Here is a 25,559-nt window from a genome sequence, read left to right on the forward strand (position 1 = left end):
AAATGCACAGATCATAAATAAATATCTCTAATTATGTGACTTAAACGCCCATCAATATTGTTCTTTACATAAAGCATTTTTAAATTAAATTAAATTATGCATTTAAATAAATTATTTATTGTAAATAAATTGTATATTTTTATTGTTTAAAAATGTACATATATTATTTATTAATATAAATTTAAATTCGAAAACGTGTTTCTTCGTCGAAGTGCTACCTTATTATCATTATTCATTCTAGATAAAGAAATAGCAACAATATTTACAAGACTGTTATTCATATTAGCACATATACCGTAATTGAAGTAATAGAGTTCGCGTTTGCTTATAATTTTAAACTGATAACTAACAAATTTCCTGATAATAAAAGCGTTTCACGTTGTTATTGACGTTTGTAATATTAAAAAAAATCTCGTGGTTAATGAAATATTATATAAGGTATCAGATGTTGGAAACTTTCTATATACATACTTCATGATCCGCTAATCGATATCTAGTAGCCTAGAAACAAAACTTTTGTTAGCAAAGATAAAGTACATCTATATAGAATTGTATATTGCGAAAAATTGGATTAACAATTTATGATTCTTTTTGAAACAGAAAAATATAGAGAACGATAATAGAAGAATTTCTATTATCAGAATATGATCTCAAAACTCTTATAATATAGAATAGAACTTCTATAATACATCTATAGAATTGCGAAAATTGAATTACAATTTGAATTTATGATTATTTTTGAAACAGAAAAATATAGAGAACGATAATACAAGAATTTCTATTATCAGAATATGATCTCAAAACTCCTATAATATATAATAGAACTTCTATAATACATCTATAGAATTGCGAAAATTGAATTACAATTTATGGTTCTTTTTGAAACAGAAAAATATAGAGAACGATAATAGAAGAATTTCTATTATCAGAATATGATCTCAAAACTCGTATAATATAGAATAAAACTTCTATAATTCTATATAATAAAGAATTTTATTTCAAAACATCCTAAACAATAAGTTCAATTCGTTTGGGTACCCCTGTGAATTAGTGGTTAGGGGGCGTCCATTAATCACGTGATCGATTTTTTTAAGGATTTTTGGACCTCCCTCTCCCTTGGTGATTTGTGGTATATTCAAAATTACCTCCCCCCAACAAACATCACGTGTATTTTTAGTTATGAGAAAAAATTGTAAAATTTTTGTTTTTTCGAAAATGTTTTTTAAAAATTTTAAAATGTTAATGATTTTTTTAAAAAATCTTATTATAATATATATTAGATTAGAGCTTTAGGAGTTCAATCACAGGTACCACTCTTATTGGGCAGCCTGATGTCAAGCAGGAGTCACTTCAGGTTTTTCTTGGAAATATAGATAGCAATATGTTTCCAAGTAAAAATAGCCCTTGCCAAGCAATGCTGCTTCATTTGATGAACAATTCATCAGTATTACAGAAATTATATTTACAAATTTATCACATAGAGATTGCCTTCTACGACAACTGATATAGTTATTCAAGACAAATTATCCTAACATAATACAGAACCATTATTATCACAAAGTTATTATTGTTCAAATAAAATTTAAAAAAAATGTAAATCATAATAGAATGTTGAAAGCAAAGCATTCTTTGTGTAACACATGAGAGCATTACTTAATATAAATTATTAATCTAATTTAATAAATAATTAATCATGCTGCCGTTGATCAACTGTCTTGTTTGATCAATTACTTCCATTTTTTATCAAATTTTCATTTTATATAGATATTATTATTATTATCTGTGACGGGCAGATTAATTGGCAAGAAAATAACAATATTATAGCAATAAATACTGCGACAAAGAGTTCATTGATTTTATTATCTAAATGAGTCATTTAGATAATAAAAGACATTTAACCACCTCATTTGAGTCATTTAATATTGTGTGATCGCATAATTTGTTTGTTAAAATGTTTAATTCTTTAACATGTTTATCATAACATTATGTACTATCATAATAACTATTGTCATAATTCCAAACTTCAACATAATTAAATATGTGTGTTCTTCAAGATTATGTCCTCTATCATCATATTTTTTTATGAAAATCGTCAAACTAATTTAAACAATTAATTACGAAGAAAGGGCCTGGCTGATCTTTACCAAAAACTAATCAGTACGATTCCCAACTGATATCTTTCATATAGGTTTCGAATTTTTGCAATCAAGCAAAATAAATCTAGAAATCTAGTGGTGTATGGCATCGTGCCTTAAGGCAAATCGCTGGAACTTTCCGTACCCAAAAATAAATTGTTTAAAAAGCTTAAAAAAATTTAAGCTTTGAAAAAATTATATTTTAAAAAAAAAAAGACTTTTTTGAAAAAAGACTGAAAATTTTGACCATTTTAATAAAAAGAATTTTTGAAATAAAGATTTTTTTATATTTTAAAATATTTTGGAAATTTTGAACATATTTTCAAAGCAATCGCACTGCTTCAGCAGCATAGAGACGAAATATGGAAGCGCGTAAGCGCCGCGTCGCAGTCTAACGAATAAACAATCTCCGAAACCGCTAGACCCGCCTTCCCAAAAATTTAATCAGTTCTTCGTATTTTTAATACAAGTAAAATGTTTTTTGAATTATTACTATCAGACGCTCCGTTCTCTTAAAAACCGAGTCACCATTTTTGGCACTTTTTGCCCAGTAACTTCGAAACGGCTGGTCCTGCCTTTGTCAAAAACTAATCAGCACGTCTCCTTATCAATAGGATTCGAATGATTTTTGAATCATTGAAATTGGTTGAATCGATGAAAAAATTGTATCCGAACACACACACACACACATACATCCATTTTTTCGAAGTTTTGCCAAAATGTTCAGAAACCTCTGAAACGAAAGATATAAAAAAAAATCATATTCGATTTTTTTGCGATTACTATAACTTACCCTACGGGAAGTTAAAAATTATAAGTAATGATACAAAACAACAACTTAATTAAAAATTTATTATGAATAATATCTTCAATACTTTACAAAAATAAAAATAAAACTTATTTTTAATTAACATTGTTAATTTCAGAATTATCAATATAAATTTAGTGCGACATGTTTGGTTGAATTGAAATGAAATGAAATGTATATGAATTGCAATTACTGTTTTGGAATTTTTAACTATTATATGTATGAGGTATTAACCGCCTCATATAAAAGCAGCTTTTCAAAACAATAATACATAAGCATACGTAAAATTTAATAACAATTTACATAACACACTATGGCACATAAATGTACAGTCATTAAAGATCTCATTGTTAAAAAAAATTACCTTGTCGCTTTGGCATTGCTTTGTTTTTAACAATATACTTGTTTACTAAAAACTAGAACGTGTTAAAGGATTTTTAATTGCTTATTAAGTAAAAAATACTATGTCATGTCGAAATTAAATTATTTGCATGAATGAAACTGTGAACTTCAAAAGTTAAAAAAATAACATCAAATTATTTACTGCCGGTTTTTATTCTGGAACCGTGAATATACTAGATAATAATGAATTATTATTTAAAATTGCCGATTAAATAAAATTTCATTCTATTTTTAATTAGTTTCCTGATTTCATTGTGAGCATTCAAAAAATATATTTTATTATATCCTATTATATTTTATTGGACTTTAAGCAATGAGTTAAAGTTCCTTCCTTATTGATTGTACATAAGTGAAATCTGATTTAATTTTCTTTGTGAAGAGCCTTCCACAAAAGTTTAACTAATATAAATTATATTGCAACATTAATCTTAAAATGATTTCCATTCAGACATAATTTCTTTGTTCTTAAGCGTTTCAGAAATAATTACTTTGTTTCAGTAGATAAGTGCCAATTAAATATCATAGAGTTCTGTTGTACTCTCATAAATTGTATGCAATTTGGAATGAATACATTGAATGAATGAACACTATAAATTCATATATAATAAATAAATACTTAATAATTTAAATAATTAAAACTATTAAAAATGCTGCTATCAAATTTTCCAATATTTGTGCTTCGGTTTTTTATTTTGAATACCGAAAATGTTGACTGAAAAATACTAATTTGTATCACAGGGTAAGTTATGGTAATTGCAGAAAAATCGATATAATGTGTGTGTATGTATGTATGTGTGGCGCGTATGTATGTGCGGATACAATTTTTCGTCGACAATTTTGAGAACACGGATCAACCGATTTCAATGGTTCAAAAAACTTTCGATTGCTATTAATAAGGAAGCGTGCTGATTAGTTTTTGGCAAAGGCAGGTCTAGGCGTTTTGAAGATGCCGGGAAAAATGCAAAAAATAGTAATTAAGTTTTTGAGAGAATGGAGCATCGGATTTGAAGATAAAATGAAGAACTGATTAAATTTCTAGAAAGGCAGGTCTACCGGTTTCGGAGATTCAATAAAAAAAGTAATTTGGCGGTAATTAAAGTAAAGTAATTATATATGTACATAAAATTATCAGATATTTTATAAAGATTTTAATAATAAGTGCAAATTTTGTTTACTTTACGTTTACGGGTTCAAAACCAACGTTTATCTGTTACACTGCTAAGAGGCGCTTACGCGCTTCGATATTTAATCTCTACGCATCTAACGCAGCACGATTACTTTAAAAAAAATTCAAAATTTTCAAAAAGTTGTAAAAAAAAAGTATGAAACTGGTAATGCATGGCATTGTGCCTTAAGGCAAATTGCTGTAACTTCCCGTACCTTAATGAAACATTCGAGGAATATTAAATGTTTTTAAATAGATTATTATAAATAATGTAACTTTAATTATTTTTATTTTATTAAATTAAATAAACCGACCTTAATCAATCGGATTTAAAATGAAGAACATTGTCTAATATTTTATAAATATTTATACTTTTCTATTATTTTATTATTTAGTCTAAAATATTACAAATTACACCAATTTATAATGAAATATAATAAAAATTCTTAGTGTTCTTTATTTCTAAGTATTATATAAACTGAATTGCAAAGTTAAAATTATTTATTTGTAGTATATAAGTGAAGTTTAGAACTTTAGCTAGAATTAGAATTAAAATCCGGATTATTTTTCGATATTCAAAAAAAAAATTGAAAATAAAAAAAAATAAAATAAAAAAAAATCTTTCTTCAAAAGCAATCGTTTGGTCAAACAAGCAGAAAGTTTTTTAAATCATTCAAATCGGATTCTCAGGTCTCTCAAAAACTGCCATTTTTTGCATATTTAGCTCTACATCTCCGAAACGGCTGGACCTGACTTTGCCAAAATCTAATCACCACTTCTCTCCATCATTACGAATCGAATATTTTTTTGGATAATTATAATCGGCTGATCCGTTCTTTTAAAAATTGACATTTTTAGCACTATTTGCTCCATATCCCCGCTGGATCTGTCCTCGTCAAAAGCTAATCAGCACGTCTCCTCATCAATAGGAATTTATTGAACCATTCAAATCGGATAATCTGTGCGCCCGAAATCACCGACGAAAAATTGTCTCTACACATACACAGACACATTTATATTTATACAACACAATTATACAATTGTATATATTAATGGCACATAACTTAAATTAATAGATAATAATACATATACTATATTAAATGAAATATAATTAAAAAAAAATTTTTACTCATAGCCTTATTCTAAGTTTCGCTTTTTGGCATAAAGAAAGGTTTCTGAATATTTTGGCATACCTTAGAAATTTTGTATGTGTGTGTGTGCGTGTGTGTGTGTGTTCGGATACAAATTTTCGTTGACGATTTCGGGAACACGGATGAAGCGATTTGAGTAATTCAAAAGCATTCGATTCGTATTGATAAGGAGACGTGCTGATTAGATTTTGGCAAAGGCAGGTCTAGCCGTTCCTAAGATATGGGGCAAAGTGCCAAAAACGGTAACTCAGTTTTTAAGAGAACGGAGCGTCCGAATTAAATAATTCAAAAAATTTGTATTAACAAGATGACGAACTGATCAAATTTTCATGTAAGTCTAGCGGTTTCGGAGATCTAGTAAAAAAAGTAAAAAAAAATGCCATTTGGCGGTCAAAAATGATCATTAGACATATGCACATCAAATTATCAGATTTTATAGAGATTTTAACAATGAATATAAATTTTGTTTACATTTCTATGGGCTTCGTACCAGTGTTTATCTGTTAGACGGCGACGCGGCGCTTACGCGCTTCTTTATATCGTCTCTATGCAGTTAAAGCAGTTGCTTTGAAAAAAAGTACAGAATTTCCAAAATATTTCAAAATAAATTTTTCTTCAGAAAGTCTTTTTTTTTCAAAAAAAGAAGTTTTTGTCAAAAATTTATAGTTTGTCAAAAATCTAATTTTTTTCAAATTTTTTAATCTAAATTTAATTTTTTTTCAAAAATGTTAATCTTTTTAAAAAAAATAATTTTTGGTACGGGAAGTTCCAGCAATTTGCCTTAAGGCACAATGCCATGCGCCCGACTAGTTTACTTAGCTAATACACACATTAATTTTTTCTGAGGTATGCCAAAATGTTCAAAAGCCTTTGAAATGTGAAGGTACGCAAAAATGTTCATTTCCGATTTTGGCTCATTGCTCTAACTTACCCTACGGAAAGTTTAAAAAAATCTCAAATTTTCAAAAAAAATTTAAAGTTTTTTTAAAAAATATAAGTTTCGGTACGGGAAGTTCCAGCAATCTGCTCTAAAACACGATGCCATGCACCACTCGTGTTATTGTTTACATAGCAACTCGCTAATTTCATCAGTTTGATCTATATTGAAATGAAGTAACTATAAATGAAATAGAAACGATCGCCGTGCGTGCTTTAATTTCTGCCCGGCAGAGAAGAGGGAAGGGAGTTTGCCGATCGGTAATTACGTGCTGATTAGCCGAAGTGCCGATACTGCCGATCGTCCGAATCACATGTGCCAATGCTTCGCTTTTGAGTTTTGACGATCACGGATTTCATACGATTTCATACGATTTCATTGCCAATTCGTCTGGCTGAGCACACCGCGCGGTCTCAAGTCAGAACAAGACGTTTGTTCTATATTCCTCATGTAACACGTTTTCTAAAATGATTTCCCAAGCTTTTCTCGCATTGACAATGAAATCGGCTAATATATCTTCATCGTGACACCGAACAGCTGCATTTCGTTTAATGTGTGCCACATTCAGTCTAGTTCGAAACTTATTTTAATTGAGTCATCTCGTAAAAGTAAATTTTAAGAAATTTCAATATGTGCTTAATTTGTTTGTAGATATGGATAAAAATATTGTGAGGTGATTTTTGTTTGGTTTTGTGGATATATTATTTATGCAGGTATGCGAGTTTTAATTGTTATAAAGTTATCACTAATGCTATTGATCATAAATTTATATTCCATTATCTTTTGATTATATTATTTGAGATAAGATATGTTAAATATTTAATATATTCATATTGATTATTTAATATCTTCTATTATTAAGAGTGTAGGCTTATAATGTTTGCATGAAAGTACGCATACACAGTAATTTATATAACTATAGTGGTGTATGGCATCGTGCCTTAAGGCAAATTGCCGGAACTTTCCGTACCGTAACGAAATGTTCGAGGAGTACTGAATGTTTTGAAATAGATTATTATTAATATTGTAACATTGTCTAATATTTATAAGAATTATATAAACTGAATTGCAAAGTTGAAATTATTTGTTCGAATTAAAAATAAAATCTGAATTATTTTCGATATACAAAAAAAAATTCTTTGCAAAAAAAAAATGGAAAAAAAAGTTTGAGAATTTTTTTTTTTCCAAAATCAATTATTTTGTTAAGACAAGCAGAAAGTTCTTTGAATCATTGAAATCGGACGCTTAGTTCTCTCAAAAACTGCCATTTTTTGCACATTTAGCTCCGTATCTTCGAAATAGCTGGGCCTGCCTTTGCCAAAAACTAATAAACACTTCTCCACAATCATTACTAATTGAATGTTTTTTAGATCATTCAAATCGGATGCTCCGTTCTCTCAAAAACTCGATTTCTATTTTCTTCACTCTTTGCTCTTTATCTCCGTAACTACTGGACCTGCCTTTGCCAAAAACTAATCAGCACATCTCGCTATCAACAGAAACCAATTTTTTTGAATTTTTCAAATAGGTTCATCCATACGCCCGAAATCGTCGACGAAAAATTGTCTCCACAGATACACACACATTCACTTTTTTTGAGGTATGTCAAAATGTTCAGAAACCTCCGAAACGTGAAGATATGCAAAAATTTTCATTTTCGATTTTTACCCCATTACTATAACTTACCCTACGGGATGTTAATAAACTTTTGATAAAATATAACATTTTTGCAAATTACATGTTATATATTTAATATATTGTAAGATAAAAAACTTGATAATCAAATATATTATATTCCAAAAATATGAAAAATAAATTAAAAAACTAATGAAAATTAAACAATTAATATGAATATTTTGTATACTTATAGGGTATGGCGGGGCACAAAGCTCCATTTGAATTTGAGCAATTATATTGTGAAAACCAACCAAACTATATCACAACAAATAACACATATCAAACAAACAACTATCTGACTATGTTCAGTAAAGCCCACAGCTAATTAATAATCATTATAGAAAAGTGTTTTTTTGCTGTTTTTTTTATTTTTGTCACCTGGTTTTTCTTAACCCACGGACGGGGTAAAATGGTAAACCAAGCAAATTAACCCTAAGTTAGATAAGGTATGTCATGATTTTACATACAAAAACAAAAAAGTGTACAAATAATATCGATGTATAATAAAATCATCGCTGTCCAATTAGCGAAATCAAATCATATATAAACAATGTTAAAGGGGTTGTAAAGCACAACCATCTCAAATCAAAATCTGATATCACTACTGCTTGATAGTGAGATAGCCTAAGTGGTTATCAAACCCAGAACCCGGAACCAGTGACCATCCACCAAATTTATTGTTTTATGTTTTTAATTTTTTAAAAGTAATTACTAATTTTAAAATTTATTATTCTAGGTTTTTTAAACAATTACACACGGACAATTTTTTTTATTCAAACTTCATACTACTTCCTGTTTACCATTAAAATAATTTTATCTTTAAAAATAAATACTAATTACAAATATTTAATTTACACGTTATTTAAATTCCGCAAAACTGTTTATCTTTTCTATTAACAAGCAATATTCAGGTCCATTAAGGGGGGCGATACATGTAACAAGAAAAAAAAAATCGATTTTTTTTTTCATAAATCGTTACAATAACATCTCAAAAATATGCCTGTAAATATTCAAAACAAAATTATCATTATTTATACAATAAAAACTCATTTAAGTGCCACGCCTCAACTCGACGCTTGAGTGCTATTGTACTCTTATCTGTTTCTGTGTCAAAACTTTAAACGCGTTTTTCTCAAAACGACATTTTTGAAATTTGCGGGCGCGATAACTCAAAAAGTTCTCAACCGATTCCAATGAAATTTTGCACACATCTACTTTACAGTAATAGCTTCTAGTTAAACCTCAAACATTCCAAAAAATGTTTCAAAAATTAACCCTTTTACCAAAAAAAACATTGAAAAAAAGGTGAAAAATCGAACTTTTTTTTTTAAGGTGTGTCAAAATTTACGATTTTGTGACTTTTTTATTTTTTTTTTTGGTTTAACTAGAAGATATATGTTTTATGAACACGTACAAACTAATTTTTTTAAATTCAGATCACCGTACGAAAAGTGAGAACGCCCGCAAATTGATGGCGTTTTCCGAGAGGGTCTTGGCAGATTTATTTTTACGGCAGCCATTTAAAAAAAAAAATTAAGAAAAAATTTGTTTTGTGTATTTTAATATATAATAAATAACCCTAAAAAAGTTCAAAAAGATTCAATCATTCCTTCCCAGTTTAAAAAGTCCTCAAAAAATGGTAAAAATTAAGGCGATTACATGTATCGCCCCCCTTAACTCGAACAATGTAACTTGAAAATATGGATTGAGTCCATTATAATATATCCACTTACTTATCAGTTTTAACAAAAAATGTTCAATTTGCGGTGAAATGCTTAGTTTGTATTATGAGATAATAACTCATGTGTATTATATAAAAATCAACGACAATGAGACAAAAATCGAAAATGAAAATTTTTGCATATCTTCACGTTTGAGAGGTTTCTGAACATTTTGGCACACCTCAGGAAAAGTGGAGGTGTGTGTGTGGAGACCATTTTTCGCCGACGATTTCTGGCGAATGGATGAATCGATTTGAAAAATTCAAATAGCAATCGATTTCTATTGATAGGGAGATGTTTTTGGCAAAGGCAGGTCCAGCGACTTCGGAATATCGAGCAAAAAGTACTAAAAATGACAGTTTTTAAGAGAACGGATCAACCGATTTGAATGATCCGCAAAATATTCGATTCGTAACGATGAGTAGAAGTGGTGATTAGATTTTGGCTAAGGCAGGTCCAGTCGTTTCGGAGATACAGAGCTAAATGTGCAAAAAATGGTAGTTTTTGAGAGAACTAAGCACCACTTATATGGTAATACTTCTAATAATAATAATCAATTTAAAAACATTTAATATTACTCGAATATTTCATTAAGGTACTGGAAGTTTCAGCAATTTGCCTTAAGGCACGATGCCATACACCACTAGTTATTGAATTGATTTTAAATCTATAGCTATATTTTTAAATATATAGCTTTTATAGTTTGTGATATCAATAATGATTCATGCTTTTTAATCCTTGAACTTTGTTTTTATTAGTTTTGCTTATGCAGTTTGTGCTAATTTCATTTTAGCCGAGTACTTTTCCGCGACTGTTATTATGATGACTAATCTTGTAAGAACATCTAAGATACTAATTATATAATTATTGATTAATGTCCACCCACTTTACTGCATTGATGTTACAATACCGATATATGTATCTATAAACACAATACCTTTTTATTATTATAATATTTTTACGGTGAGTAAAAATTTGTTAAAGCTCTTTTCATTGATTTTTCCTTAACATGCTACATATCATAAAATAATGTACTCATTCTAGTACCACCATAACTGTATGAAAAATGATATAAATATTTTATTGATAGTAAAGATCTGTAATATGATGATATTTCTATAAACTTTATGGATTGTGGGCATTTTTTAAAAATTGTACTTCAAAAAGTTTGAAGGAAATTCTCTACCAATTTGGCCCTAACAATAGAATTCTAAATATAATGGTGATTCCAAAAATCATTTCAAATATTTTCTAAAAAGAAATCGATATATCTAATTATTTGTTATTACAATAACCAATACTTGAACTAATTACTTAGCTGTCGAAGTTTGAAATTATCGGATTAAAATACTTGTAAGTCCTCATGTAACACTGTTTGCGAGATAATATTTATAAAATTCTGTAAAATATCTAAATAAACGTACCATAGTCACTTTTCCATTATAAAGCCCCAATTTTTTAATGAGAATGAGAATTAACTATTTACAAAACTAGTGGTGCATGGCATCGTGCCTTAAGGCAAATTGCTGGAACTTCCCGTACCAGAATTAAATATTCGAGGAAAAAAACAGTAATCAATAAACAGTAAATAATTTAAAAAAAACACTTTGAAAATTTTGAAATTTGCTTTTAAGTAAATTTTAAAAATTAACAATCTTGGTACGGAAACCAACAAAATTAATATTCATATTTAAAATTTTCATCAAATATCTGATAATTTGATTTACATATGTCTAATGATCATTTTTGACAACCAAATACCAATTGTTTTTTACTTTTTCCTCTGAAACCGCTAGACCTCTCTTACCAAAAATTTCACCAATTCTTCATTTCAATACAAATAAAATGTTTTTAGAATCATTCAAATCTGGTACTCCGTTCCCTCAAAAGCTGAATTACCGTTTTTGGCACTTCTTGCCCAGTATCTTTAAAACGGTGAAATTGTCATCAATAGAAATCCAATGTTTTTTGAATCATTCAAATCGGTTGATTCGTGCGCCCGAAATCGTGGATAAAAAATTGTATCCAAACATATACACACACATACATAATTTTTTCTAAGGTATGCCAAAATGTTCAGAAACCTTCAAAACCTGAAGATATGCAAAAATTTTCATTTTAGATCTTTTTGCGATTACTATAACTTACCATACGGAAAGTTAATAAGCTAATAAAATAAAAGGGACACTTCATTACCAATATTATTATGATGAGGCTGCTTCTTCGGAAATGAGTTCGATTCGCCCTGTAGATTAATGCACTACTTTAAAAGTCGATATCTTCTATAACCAGCTTGATATCAAGCAGTAGTGATATCAGATTTTGATTTAAGATTAAAGATCTGAAATATGATAAGTGAAAATAACCTGGAGCAATGGTGCAATATAGCTGTTGTAAATATATCTAATATATTCTCATCAGAATGAGAATGGTCAGCCACTGGGGTGCCTTCCAGAAGTGCTAGGCTTATGGAACGCATACTTCTGATTGTTGTTCAAATATATATGTAAAAGTCAACTCCTAATTTGCAAAATAAGTAAAAACCAAAATTAGTACAAACAACTGAGTAAACAGAGCCGAATTGTTAAATATATGTCTCGCCCCATAGATAAGGAAATGTCTGGCCCTATTTTTCTTCTGGTCTAATGATTCATTCATCAGATAGATCGACAGGATATGCTTCGTTATCACCAAACCGCATTCTTTTCCTTGTCATTAACTTATGAGTAATCAGAATTTGCTTATGTTTACATTCATTCTTTGCTTTGTAACCATAATCAAAAGTCAAATTCTTTGAATGAATCAACTGTAAACATTTTTTGTTCGCTCTACATTAAAACGGTTTTAAGAAAAGAGTCACTGGTAACTGATGCCCATCGGTATAAAAGCTAATCAATTGAAGTTTATGGTTATAATTCTAATTTTTAAACTAAAACCTTCTCCAAAAAATTATTTATTTATAAATATTTTCTATGCCGCTTTCTGCAGGAACTATTAAGAAATTCTTTATTTTAGGATTAATAAATATATGGAGCCAATGTGCAGTTTATCACAATGCCTAATAAATAGAATAAATCCAGTTCGTCTTTAATATAATTAAACAATAGTGGAAACAATCGATAATTTTGACAAAAAAGAACAGGAGCATGGGACTGAATGGTACATGTCTTTTTAGAATATTTAGAAATAATATTCAATTGTTAATTTTTTTTTATTGTTATTAATTTGACTAGATTTATAATAGTAAATTTGTGCCAGTTACGGTTGATGCTTTTATGAGACAATAATAATATGTGGTATCATTTAAATCTATATGAAAATATTTAAAATAATTTTTAATAATCATTCATCAATTTTTATGTTATTCGAACTTATATAAAACGTACTTCTACGTTAGGTTGTACGTGTGTATGTGCGCGTTTGTGTGTGTGTGTGTGTGCATACAGTCGACGATTTCGGGAACACGGATCAACCGATTTGAATAATTCAAAAAACATTCGATTTGTATTGATAAGGAGACGTGGTGATTAGTTTTTGTCAAAAGCTGGTCTAGCTGTTCCGAAGATACGGGGCAAAAAGTGCCAAAACGGTAAGTCAGTTTCTAAGAGAATAGAGCGTCCGATTTTAATAATTCAAAAAACATTTTACTTGTGTTGACAAGATGAAGAACTGATTAATTTTTAGGGAGGCAGGTCCTGCGATTATAGACTCTCTTTTATAAAAATAATTTTTAAAAAATGTCATTTGGCAGTCACAAATGTTTATTGGACATATGTACATCAAATTATCAAATATTTTATAGAGATTTTAATAATGTGTACACATTTTGTGTAATTTTTTTTTGAGTTCCGTACCAAGATTTTTAATTACGGTAAGGGAAGTTCCAGTAATTGGCCTTAAGGCTCGACGCCTTGCATCCCACTAGTTTTCTTATTAATTTGAAATTGTTTTATTCTGTTTTTGTTTTTTGGTTCAGGTATACGTTTATTATTGGTATTTATTTATTACTATTACGTCTTTGCCGTAATTTAATATATAATATTATGATATTGTATATTTATATTAATTAATTAATTAATTTTTATGCACAAGGTAAACTTTAGACATTCGTTATTCTATTTTCCAACGTGCCAAAATAATTGTACATGAGGTTTTAAGTAATAGATGTTCGAAGTTTATTCAAATCACTTATATTGATTTCTTCTTAAAATTTAAATAGGCTTTAAAATTTAAATTGATATAAAGATTAAATGATAAGTTACGAAATATAATTTGTGGTTTTTATTTTTCATACTAATCAAATGAAAATTTATGATTATGATTAAATGCATGTTATTCTATACTTATAATTAGTTTCCAAGAATTTAAATTTATATTACGTTTTATGTCACGAAATGAATGATATTTAATGCTTCCAGTTATTGATTTTATGATTCACTTATAGTTAAAATAATATAGTCATAAAATATTGCTACTGTGGTTTATATTCTATAACAATAATAATTTATCACTTTAAAATTAAAATGATAAAAATGTCAACCATTTAGACACGTGTCTGAATATATGTAAAATATATATGTGTGCATTTAAGAAATAAACTAGTAATAAAACTGAACAATATATTTTAAAGCACCAAAATGTATTCATGTGGCTAGTTAAAAGCTCATTAATGCTAAATATATTATGCGACTTAAAATGCTTTTAATATTTAACTATGCTTTAAAAAATAAATTTTATCATATGTCGTGCAAGAATTTTATGTAGCTTCAATAATATTTGAAAATATAATTTTCAACCAAGAAAAATAACTGACGTGCACAAAATACTTTTGTGTATAAACTTTTTGTGTACTATTTTCGACCTCGTGTACATTATTAGCGTCGCACGAAATGGTCAAAATATTATTGAGCGCTTTTGTATGAAATGGAAATATTGTCCTTCCAAATAACCTTTCTTACTTTTAGGTACAGCCAATGGTGTTGTGCTAATATTTTTTTACCAAACGCTAAAATTAAAAAACCGATTCAAAAACCGGATTTTGTATTTATTTCGGTTCGTTAAAAAAAAAACGTTTCGGACTCCGGTTCATGGTTCGAAAAAACAAGCTGGTTCGTTCCGGTTTTGGTTCGGTTCTAACCCTTGTTTATGATAATACATATACAAATAAGTCAAAAATTGAAAAAAATATTCAGCATTTAAAAAAAATCATCTTTAAAGAAATCAAGCATCACAATCATCATTAAGATTCCAAAATAAACACCTGAAAGAAATAGTAAATGCCCCTAAATATGTATCAAATTGTCTCATACATAAAGACCTCAAGATTAATACAGTACATGAGGAATTCCAAATCCATAGTAATAATTATTAAAAGAGACTGGTAAATCATTCAAATTCATGCGTAAAAACCTCCTAAGGGTCCACAAGAATGAAAGGAAAAGACCACTCTCAGACCTATAACAATTCGTTGATTGGCAATAACGTTCAATTAATTGATTGGCATTCGATTTAGACATTATACAAAGGACTATCAGGAATTTGCTGATATTTTATTATGTAATAGGTGCAAATATATGAAAACAAAAAAAAATCATCTTTATTTCCGGCTCACAAACACCTCTGGGTACTACCCAGATATTTTGATTGTTGTTGTAGATATAATATTATAGAAGTTCTTGTGCTACATGCTTAATGTTTTACTATATCTTTAATCAAGTTATTTGCTCACGAAGTTGACTTTCTTTGTTTTCAGAATAACAGCGTGACACAAATCCAACATGAAATCTGTGAGCAATACAAAGGCGCGCAAGCCGGTCGCACCCGACGGCGGCTGGGGCTGGATGGTAGTCCTAGGATCAGCCATGGTCACGGTAAGAATTTTAGCAATTATAATAACAATATGGACAGATCACTGATGTAGGTGATCACTAGCAGAAGACTAAACTAACTAATGGTGTATGGCATCGTGTCTCAAGGCAAATTGCAGGAACTTTTCGTGCCAAAAATTATTTTATTTAAAAAAAGATTAGATTTAGTAGGTAGGGTAGAGCGGGGCACAAAGGCCCAATTCGACTTTGAAAACCAAAAAGCAATTATATCACAGCAAATAACACGTATCAAACGAACCACTATATGACTATAATCAGTACAAATCTCAGCTAATTCATTATAGTATAAATGTTTTTTATAAAATTTTGTAACTGGTGGTCATTTTTACCCCATAGGCGGGGTAAATTAAGTCGGGTAGGGGGCAATCAGGCAGAATATTTTATTTTATTTTTAAATTTTACACCCTTCGTCGATGTTTTATCAAAACTGACTGCACCGATTTATGAAAATTTAAAAGTTATTCGATATAGACTCGCATTGCTAGATTTTTACGACGATCGGTCGAGTCGTTTCTTAGAATTAGCAGAAGGAGCAGATTTCTTAACCTTCAACTAGTGCCTTTCAACTTCAAGTAACTTGACGAAGAAATATTTATAAAAATCAGTTTTTCTATAATCGGCATAAAAATTTGTACTAATCTTCTTATATATAAAAATGGATCGCAAAATGTGTTGGTAAGCGCATAACTCAACAACGCCTGGGCCAATTTCGCCAATTCTTCTTTTAAAATGTTCGTTTATGTCCAAGGATGGTTCTTACGGCGAGAAAAAATCGAATAATTGCCGGGAAAACCCTAAAAACAGCCCTTTTCTTTTTTAATCGAGTAGGCAACGAAATTTGTAGAAAAAGCAATGATCTATGTCATGACATTTTGTGTAGTTTTTGATAATCTAATTTTTAATATATTTATATAAACATAGAAATATATTTCTATTAATTAACGAGCTATATTGGCAGCCAATAACATTGATGTAAATGAATTAAATTTCAAAATTCAAGAACAAATTACAGGCGAATCAGTTGATTGGGCAACTAACCAAGACGATCCACCGGAGTTTTGAAACTCGCTGGATTTGCTAGGATTGTCACCTCACAATCTTCAATTAAAGGTTGGATCGACAATAATAATGTTGCGAAATATTGACCAACCGCGCCTTTGCAACGGCACAAGGTTAGCTATAAAAAAACTACCAAACAACGTGATGGAAGCAACTATATTGAAAGGATAGTATAAAGCAGAAGATGTTCTCGCACCGTGCATCCCAATGGTTCCGACTGATGTGCCATTTGAGATTAAACGACTACAGTTTCCAGTGCGTTTATGGTATCATTAAGTGTTTGTGGTATTAATTTGGAAAACCCATGTTTTTCATATGGAAAATTGTATGTTGTCTGTTCCCGTATTAGAAAACCATCAGATTTGTTTGTCTATGCGCCAGGTAATCAAACAAAAAACATCGTTTATCATAAAACACTACAATGAAAATTGAACTGATTTTTGAATTATGATTAAAATTACTTACTTTTAAATGCTTATAGTGTTTAATTATTTTTATATAATTTAATTATTTTTAATTCACACTGAATTATTACCAGGGTGACGGTTCTGTTTAGGATAATTTTTTGCAAAGAATAGAAAAAACGTAGGAACAAAACACCGCCACATTACAAATTTTTTTGACAGGACGAAGTCTGTCGGGTTGGCTAGTTTCATAATACAAATATGTAGACAATCTGTTTCAATTTCCTCCCGCATACAAAAAAATATTCTTATTGAATTTCTTATCTTATTGTTGGTGTTCAAAGATTTGAGGATGAGTTTAAAATCTAAGTTTGAAAATGTGAATTAGCTAAAAAAAATATTCTATTTCTGTTTTCAAAATGCCAATATAAATAATATTATTATAAATAAAACTTTGTGGGTTAAATTTGTTTGTGAATATTTGACTAACTATTTAACAACTATTTATTACTTGAGACATAATTAAATTATTAGTTTTCAATTAAATACGCCATTAGTTTTCAATAATTATTACTTGAATAAAAATATATAAAATCTTATGAATAATATTGAAATCAAAATATTTGGAAGCGAATCATACTATAAATGTAAATCGATATACATATTGATGTTTTTTTTGGCTTGCACTTTACTATTTTGTTTTATTTAAGAAGTAGATTTTCATATTTGTGGGATCAGTCAATGAACATTTCTTAAAAGGAAAAGTTTGAATTCATGTATAGAAATATTGAGAAGTTCACAAAATGAGCAATAATAAATAATTATGGGACCATGGTAATGGTAATCACTAATAGTAATACTTTCTATTTTATGTATTTTTCTACTATTGATTCTATTCTTCTATTTTTCTCCACTAAATAATAAATGATAAATGAATCCATCACAAGTCCAAGGTAATGAGGTTATCGACCTATTTTAGTAAATGTCAGATTTATTTATTAGTCATGTAAGCAAATTTAGCTTTCAAACTGGATTGGCGTGGTAATATATACTTTGAATTGTATTCCGACGTATATTGCACACTTTCTTCTTTCGAGAATCATTGATGTTTGAAGCAAATTTTTAGTTTGTTTTATTGTTGAGTTGCCGGTAAATGTCGAACGTGTTATCACTGCAAATGTAGAAAAATCCATATTTGTAATAAATAATGACCTTGTAGAATCGTGTCAGTTTGTATAGATATCGATGAGTAGTAAATATTTTAAGATAAGTACTTTATAAGTCATTGCCAGCATGTGTTCTGATAAAAAATCCATTATGTGCTTTTGAAATACTATAGATAATAAATAATTTGATTAATTATTTGGAAAGCTATTGAGCAACTCTTACCTACTAGTTCGCTCCCTTGCTGTTCAATTCTTTTGACAAATTCAAACTAATAAATAATGAAAGAGAGTTGCAATAAAAATACAAAGAGAATTAAGTAATAAAAGCTTAGTGTCACAATACAATTTTTTGTTCTTTCAAAATGGTCAAGAATTTTTTGATTCCGGAGTCGTGCTATAGTTTCGAGAAAAACGAATTTTGAGACAAACTTGAAGGCATATTCAATTTTTTTCTAATAAATATTGATTTAATTAATATTTTAATAATAATCAATCTTTAACATATCATTGAGAGTTTTGTTATCTCAGTTCCAAATTAGTTTCATCATGCTTTCTCAATAAGGTCAGATTTTCTGACAAAAGTTTATAAAAATATTTTAATATTATATCGAATTAACATTTTTAACTTCACGTAGGGCAAAAGTTATAGTAATCGCAAAAAATCGAAAATAAAAATTCTTATATATCTTTACGTTTCAGGAGTTTCTGAACATTTTGGCATGACAAATTTTTGTCGTCGATTTCGGGAACACGGTTCAACCGATTTCAATTATTCAAAAAACATTCGATTCCTATTAATAAGGAGATGTGCTGATTAGATTTTGGCATAGGCAGGTCTAGCCGTTTCGATGATACGGGGCAAAAAGTTCTAAAAACGGTAACTCAACTTTTAAGAGCGTTTCTAACAAAAGTTCAAAATTGCCAAAATATATCAAAATAAAAAAACATTTTTTTCCAAAAAAGTCATTTTTTTTCAAAAGTTTAAAATTTCTCAAAAATCTAATTTTTTCAAAGTTTAGAACAAGTTTAATCTTTCTTAAAAAAAAATTTTTGGTACGGGAAGTTCCAGCAATTTGCCTTAAGGCACGATGCCATACCCCACTAGCTGTATTAATATTTCTTTAATGCTAATTGCAAAAAATACCCTATTTTAAGCATCATGTATTCTAGTCATAATTTGTTTATATAAAAAAATAATGATACATCATTGTCACAAGTTAATGATAATTTCAATTTTGCTGAGATTTATGTTGGCAGGTACAGAATTTAAAAGATTACTCGATTGTTGCTTTATGAGTGTTACTACCATTCTAGTAGATTATTGTACGAAGAGTTCTTGACAAAAATAAAACATTGAGAGAATTTTATCATTTTATAGCTAGCGACCAGAGCACTGGAGCCTTCATTCGGTCTTCTATTTGGTGATCTACTAGAACGCCTTAACGTTGAGACAACGGGTGCTGCGATCATCAACAGCACTTTGGATTCTATCGTCAATTTTTCTGGAATATTTGTTGGTCCACTTATTCAGAGTTTTTCCTTCCGAAAAGTGTCTCTTGTGGGATCTGCTCTCTATGCTCTGGGACTGATGGCAACGGCGCCGGCCGCCAGTATGGGACACATACTTACCACATACAGTATTATTGGAGGTGAGTAATTAATAGATCTACATAAATATAGACGAAACTTGATTATCTTATATTAGCAGCTTTGTACTGTTGTTTGTCTTCTTGCTGATTTTCTCATCCATTGTTTTAAGCACCTAATGTCTTGAGCAGCAAAATATTATAAAACTTCATAACAGCAGAAAAAAATTATATATTTGTTTTATTTTAGGACTAGGTGTTGGTTTATCTTCATCTGCCACTTTTGTAGCTTTAAATCATTACTTTCAAAAGAAACGAGGACAAGCTGTAGGATTGTCGATGGCTGGCGCGGCTGTTGGAATGTTGGCTATGCCACAGGTATTATATTACAATAGTAGTTTCAAAAATATTGATAGGTTGGAACAAAATGGTGTAATATTATGAATCTAGAAAATAGAAGACCTCAAGTTCTTTCCCTGTCTACCTTTATGTTTTGATTCTGCATAAATGATCAAATGATTGATCGTGTTCTTAATTGTATATGCATACTAAAACATAATTTTTCTATTAGGCAGTGAGATTACTTCTAGAAGCCTATGGTTTTAGCGGAGCGCTTCTGATTTTGGGAGGAGTAGCGCTTCACGCAGTCGTAGGATCCGCTCTTTTGCAGCCTGTTAAAAGATATTTAAAAATCGCTCCAGTAGACCCAGAAGCCAGAGCTCAGGTGAGAGTTAAATTGTTGTTGTTAAGTATTTGGCCCAATGTTGTTGGTAGAATAAATTTCTCAATTAACGATTATTGAAGCCATGAAAAAGCACATCATTTATTGTTAAGACAATCAGATATATTTCTATTGTACATCAGGAGATGTGTACCATCAGGGAAAGTGACGACGAATCCTGCGATCAGGCATTAAGCCCCGGACAAGATCTGAACAAACCGTTACAATCTCCACTGTTGCCCCATTCAGCTGAATCACGAGGTCTGCGAAATATTCCAACGGCGATTTCTATAGCAGGAAATGTGCCCCCTCGTCGCCGCAAAGCGTCTGTCATGTCCAACTTGAGCGCGCACATGGATTTTACTGGAAGCTCACTGCACATCACGTCCGAGGTGAGAACGTAGCCAAAACGTATTTATTATCACCATATTTCTAATTTTTCTACTATAATATCTCAATAGGAATCTTATATAAATAAATAATCGGGCTTATAAAAGCATTTAGTACATCTAACACACGTTCGTTAGCGCTGAGAAAAACATGAAACGATTGGCGCCTTGCAATTCTCAGGTGAACGAAAGCGATGACGACGATCAAGGAATCCAAATCATGCGCCGAGTCTATAGTCATGCAGGCCACCTAACGACCATGTCCAAAGAGCAGCCCTCCATCAAACGAAATATGTCAGACCAGCGGCTACCGGTGAATTATTTCAACCCGAAAACGATAACACGACCTGTGATCACAAAACAGCCCACTAAACCACCACAAGAGTCGCTCAACCAGATCACTGTCTGGCAGAAGGTCATGTCAATGATGGATCTTAATCTGCTGAGAGATGGGGTTTTTCTTAATATATTGCTGGGACTATCCTTGTTCTACGTCGCAGAGCAGAACTTCAAAATGGTTACCCCGTTCTTTCTGCACAGCCTGGGTTACGATAAGAATGATGTTGCCTATTGCCTATCTATGACCGCTATATCTGATATATTAGCGCGAGTTGCATTGCCACCCATATTCGATAAGCTGAACGTGTCCAGGCGACTTGTTTTCCTAATTTCATCCTTGGGACTAGGACTTATCAGAACAAGTTAGTACTACATCATTTATTGTTAATTAGATATAGAAATTAAATTTTACGTTGAAAAAGTTTGCTTCTCTATTAACGAAGCAGCTTGTTTATCGTCGCGGAATACAAAAGCAGAATTTAGCCATTTTTTTATTTTTTAAGCAATAAATTATCTTTAGGCTACTAAACAAAGCAGATTTCGAACAAGTAAAATCCAATATTTTATTCAATTAATGTATAACATAAAATCAGTTCAAAATCAAAACTTGATTTAATATTTATATGGTTAAGTATATAGATTATTTTTGCAATCAATTTAACAAAAATCGCGAGTGAGCGTACATTAAATCTTGTGCGAACACTTCTGCATGTCCTTCGAGACTCTTTGTTCAGGACATCATAAAATACAATCTTTTTTTTGTCACTTAATAAATGCTAGATATTTTTATGAAGCACTATCTCAAGGCATATCCCTAATAAGACATATCTTACAGTTTTAGCAGAACAAACAGCTTGGATTCCAATCATGGCCTGGTTATCAGTATCCGGGTTTTTCAGAGGTGCGGCTTTAAGCAACTTTACACTTACTATATCAGAGCATTGTTCATTGGAAAAGCTGCCTGCAGCTTTTGGACTACACATGGTGGCTAAGGGTTTATTTGTTGTAGCTTTGGGACCATTATTAGGTGCGTATTAGCTTAAATTAAATTATAATTATTTGTATTCAGATTTTAATAACTAAGATATGGTTAACTCCTAAAAAATTGCACAAGATAGTAAATAAACACTGAGTTTTAATCCAAATAATTTCTTAATACATACTCAGCTGCACAAATGGTTTTTGAAAATTTGACCAGAGTTTGAAATTTATTGTGATGAAATATAAATTGTTGAAATGAAAGTTTTTGGATGAAAAATTAAATAATGATTTGAGTAAAACTATAAAAAATGTGAATATTTATAGCCAAGAGTGTTGTAACTAAGACTTTTTTATTATTTTATAGGTGTTATTCGAGATATGACGGGCAGTTACCCATGGTGTGTGCACTCGCAAACATTTTTAATAATACTGTGTGGCATGGCATGGGCAATGGAGTACATCATACTCTGCTGTAGAAGAAATACGACTAAAGAAATAGATATAAAAAACTAATTAATTCACTTTGTGATATCAGACTTAACTATAGGACTTTATATGAAAACATATATTATGTAATATGACATTGTTTTAAATCATTATTTGGTTGTTGCCAAGATTATCATGCATCAATCATATTTATATTTATGTATTGAAGTTGTAGAAGAAGATTTGAATGAGTGGTAGGTAGTATGATAAAATTTTGTAAATCTGTATTAACAAATATATTATTTTTAAAGTGTTATTTACAAAACTAATTTTATTTTTGCTCACTAACGCAAAATACTGAATAATAAAAAGTTTTATCAGTTTTTATTATCCTATTTATTATTTATTTAGTTTCACAATGTTATTTTCAATTGTCACACCCTTTATTTTGTTAAGTTTTTTCATAAAATATTTGTCAAAATCTACCGTCAATAAATAGCTTTCAACAAGCTTTTTACGTAATGATTTCATACTGATCTCGTTGTCATTAGAATTCAAGCAATTAGTAATTTCCTTCTTCCATTCAAACTTCACATTTGATTTAGTATCGCCATTTTGATCACCTACTAAATTTTCTTCAGGAGTCTCAAGTTTATTATCTACATTAGTAGGTGTATCATTCTCTTCTATTTTATGCACTTTGCTAACATGGTCAGAGTCATCATTTTCTAACTTTCTTTTATTATTTTTTTCTCCTTCGCAGCCATTTAATTTTTCTGATACTTCTTCATTACTATTTTTATTATTTGTTTCAGGTTCTTTCTTTATTTTATCTTTCTGTTTCTCCAAAAGAGACCAAACTTCCTCCAGTACATCATCTTTCGTTCGACTTACAGCACAGTTCTTCATAAAGTTAAAAAATTTAGCTTTTTTTCTAGGAACATTCTCAAAAGTTGCTAGTTTTTGTAAAACCTCCTTCACGGCTGGCCTGGCGTTCGATTCATTAATGACAGACTGAATAGCATCGATCCAAGAAGATTGTTTGGCTTCACCTTTATTGGTTTTAGCAACGTAGCTTTTGTCAGAGTATCTTTCCATTTCTGTTACACATTTAACATGAGCTACATATTCCTTTTCCCTATAGAAATCATTAAATATGAAAAATTACCATCAATGAAAAGATAATAAAATCATTAAATATGAAAAATTACCATCAATGAAAAGATAATGTATTAATTCGGACTTACCCAAAATCCTTGTGACAATCAACACAGGTGAGATTAATAGGATTTCTTGAACATGCGGTTTGGTAGTGTTTTTGAACTTTCGGCTTTTGTAGAGAGTCTCCACAATTATTACAGGTAAAATAAACCATTTTAGTACAAAATACCTTCAATTATCGAAATATGATCAAACAATATTTTATGCACTCTTTCTATTGAAGCACGTGATGAACTACCTTCTTGTGGGGCTTTTTGATCAAAAATGATAATTGTTTAAGGTAAAAATACTATTAAGCACATGTACAATACATTGATATAAAAGTCAAATAACAAGTAGTGGGATAACCTCAAACAAAAGTGTGCTGTATACAAAAGTTATATGATAATGTTGGCAGCAATGGCTTCAAATTGAAAACTTTGACATATGGCAATACTAAAAGTATGATTGTTTTGTGTCCCAAGTAATCCTGAAACGTTAAATCAGTTTTCTATTTTTGTTAATGAATCTATTTTTGTATGGTTAAAAATGGATCACAAATATCGTAGTGTTCTCAAGGATGTGAATAGTCAGCAAAACATGGTACGTTTGATTTAAAGACTACTGCGTGATATTAGATAAATAAATTGTTTTACGTTTGGACAATTCTTGTGTAGATTTAACAGCCAAATTTGAAAGGTTTTTGGCGTTATTTTTAATGTCTATCTATTTTATTTAAAATACTACGCCTGATTTTAAAATCATTTAAGCATGTTCATATTGTATATCTATTCATTGAAATGCATTTCTATATGTCAGTGAGTATAAAAGAATATATATTTCTATTGCAGAATACCCCACATATAAATGTTTTTGGAATAAAAGCTGAAGGTCAACGACAAACACAGAATTTGCAAGGTATATATCTATTTAATTGATACAAAAGAAAATAATTGTGTGGAATTATGCTTAACAACATTCTTTTGTAGATGGTTACGAATCCAGCTCGTCAGAAGATTATCGAAGTGCTGAAGAAGATGATGTTGAGTTCAATTCTAAACTGGATTCCATAATAAATGGTTTTAGTAAAGTGCATATATTAACTCCAAAAGGTATGTAGTATATATAGCAGATTTTTTATTTTTCAGTTATTTTTACTAATTATATTTATATACGCCAATCCACAATGTACAGTAGATTTTACATCACAATAATAATTTTATAACTTAAAAATCTACTAATATTGAATTTGAATACTAACATATAACATAAAAATATATGTACACTTTATGCATAATACTTTGGTAACATCTAATAATTAATTGCACATATTTGTTAGATTATGTTATTACGGCACATTTGATTGAATTCAATTTAACTTGTTATTTTGGCACCATGTATTTA

At 29.8% G+C, this 25,559-nt stretch overlaps 2 protein-coding genes across 3 annotated transcripts in view; one reads left to right on the top strand and one right to left on the bottom strand.

The window, feature by feature from the left end:
* Nucleotides 1-23,205, top strand: part of LOC113368475 — a 37,971-nt gene extending 14,766 nt beyond the window's left edge. The window contains exons 1-9 of one of the 2 annotated variants that reach the window (XM_026610024.1): nt 7,217-7,311; nt 15,749-15,866; nt 19,892-20,162; nt 20,350-20,477; nt 20,671-20,823; nt 20,964-21,212; nt 21,391-21,910; nt 22,384-22,575; nt 22,894-23,205. In XM_026610024.1, the coding sequence (XP_026465809.1) occupies nt 15,774-15,866; nt 19,892-20,162; nt 20,350-20,477; nt 20,671-20,823; nt 20,964-21,212; nt 21,391-21,910; nt 22,384-22,575; nt 22,894-23,042 (1,755 nt within the window). In that variant the 5' untranslated portion in view covers nt 7,217-7,311; nt 15,749-15,773 and the 3' untranslated portion in view covers nt 23,043-23,205. Of the gene's footprint in view, nt 1-7,216; nt 7,312-15,748; nt 15,867-19,891; nt 20,163-20,349; nt 20,478-20,670; nt 20,824-20,963; nt 21,213-21,390; nt 21,911-22,383; nt 22,576-22,893 lie in introns of those variants that run through there. The other variant, XM_026610023.1, reaches the window with a different exon arrangement.
* A 146-nt stretch (nt 23,206-23,351) lies between these two features.
* On the bottom strand, nt 23,352-24,530 carry LOC113368476 (uncharacterized protein C16C10.8-like). Its single transcript, XM_026610025.1, has 2 exons — nt 24,203-24,530; nt 23,352-24,093 (listed from the first exon to the last, which is right to left on the bottom strand). The coding sequence occupies exons 1-2, from the start codon at nt 24,328-24,330 to the stop codon at nt 23,355-23,357; spliced, it is 867 nt and encodes a 288-aa protein (XP_026465810.1). The 5' UTR covers nt 24,331-24,530; the 3' UTR covers nt 23,352-23,354.
* Between the last annotated feature and the right edge of the window lie 1,029 nt (nt 24,531-25,559).

This window comes from Ctenocephalides felis, unplaced genomic scaffold, assembly GCF_003426905.1.
Source record: "Ctenocephalides felis isolate EL2017-DRISC unplaced genomic scaffold, ASM342690v1 CF-g0.4_SCAFFOLD_01170, whole genome shotgun sequence".
NCBI classification, from domain to species: Eukaryota; Metazoa; Arthropoda; class Insecta; order Siphonaptera; family Pulicidae; genus Ctenocephalides; species Ctenocephalides felis.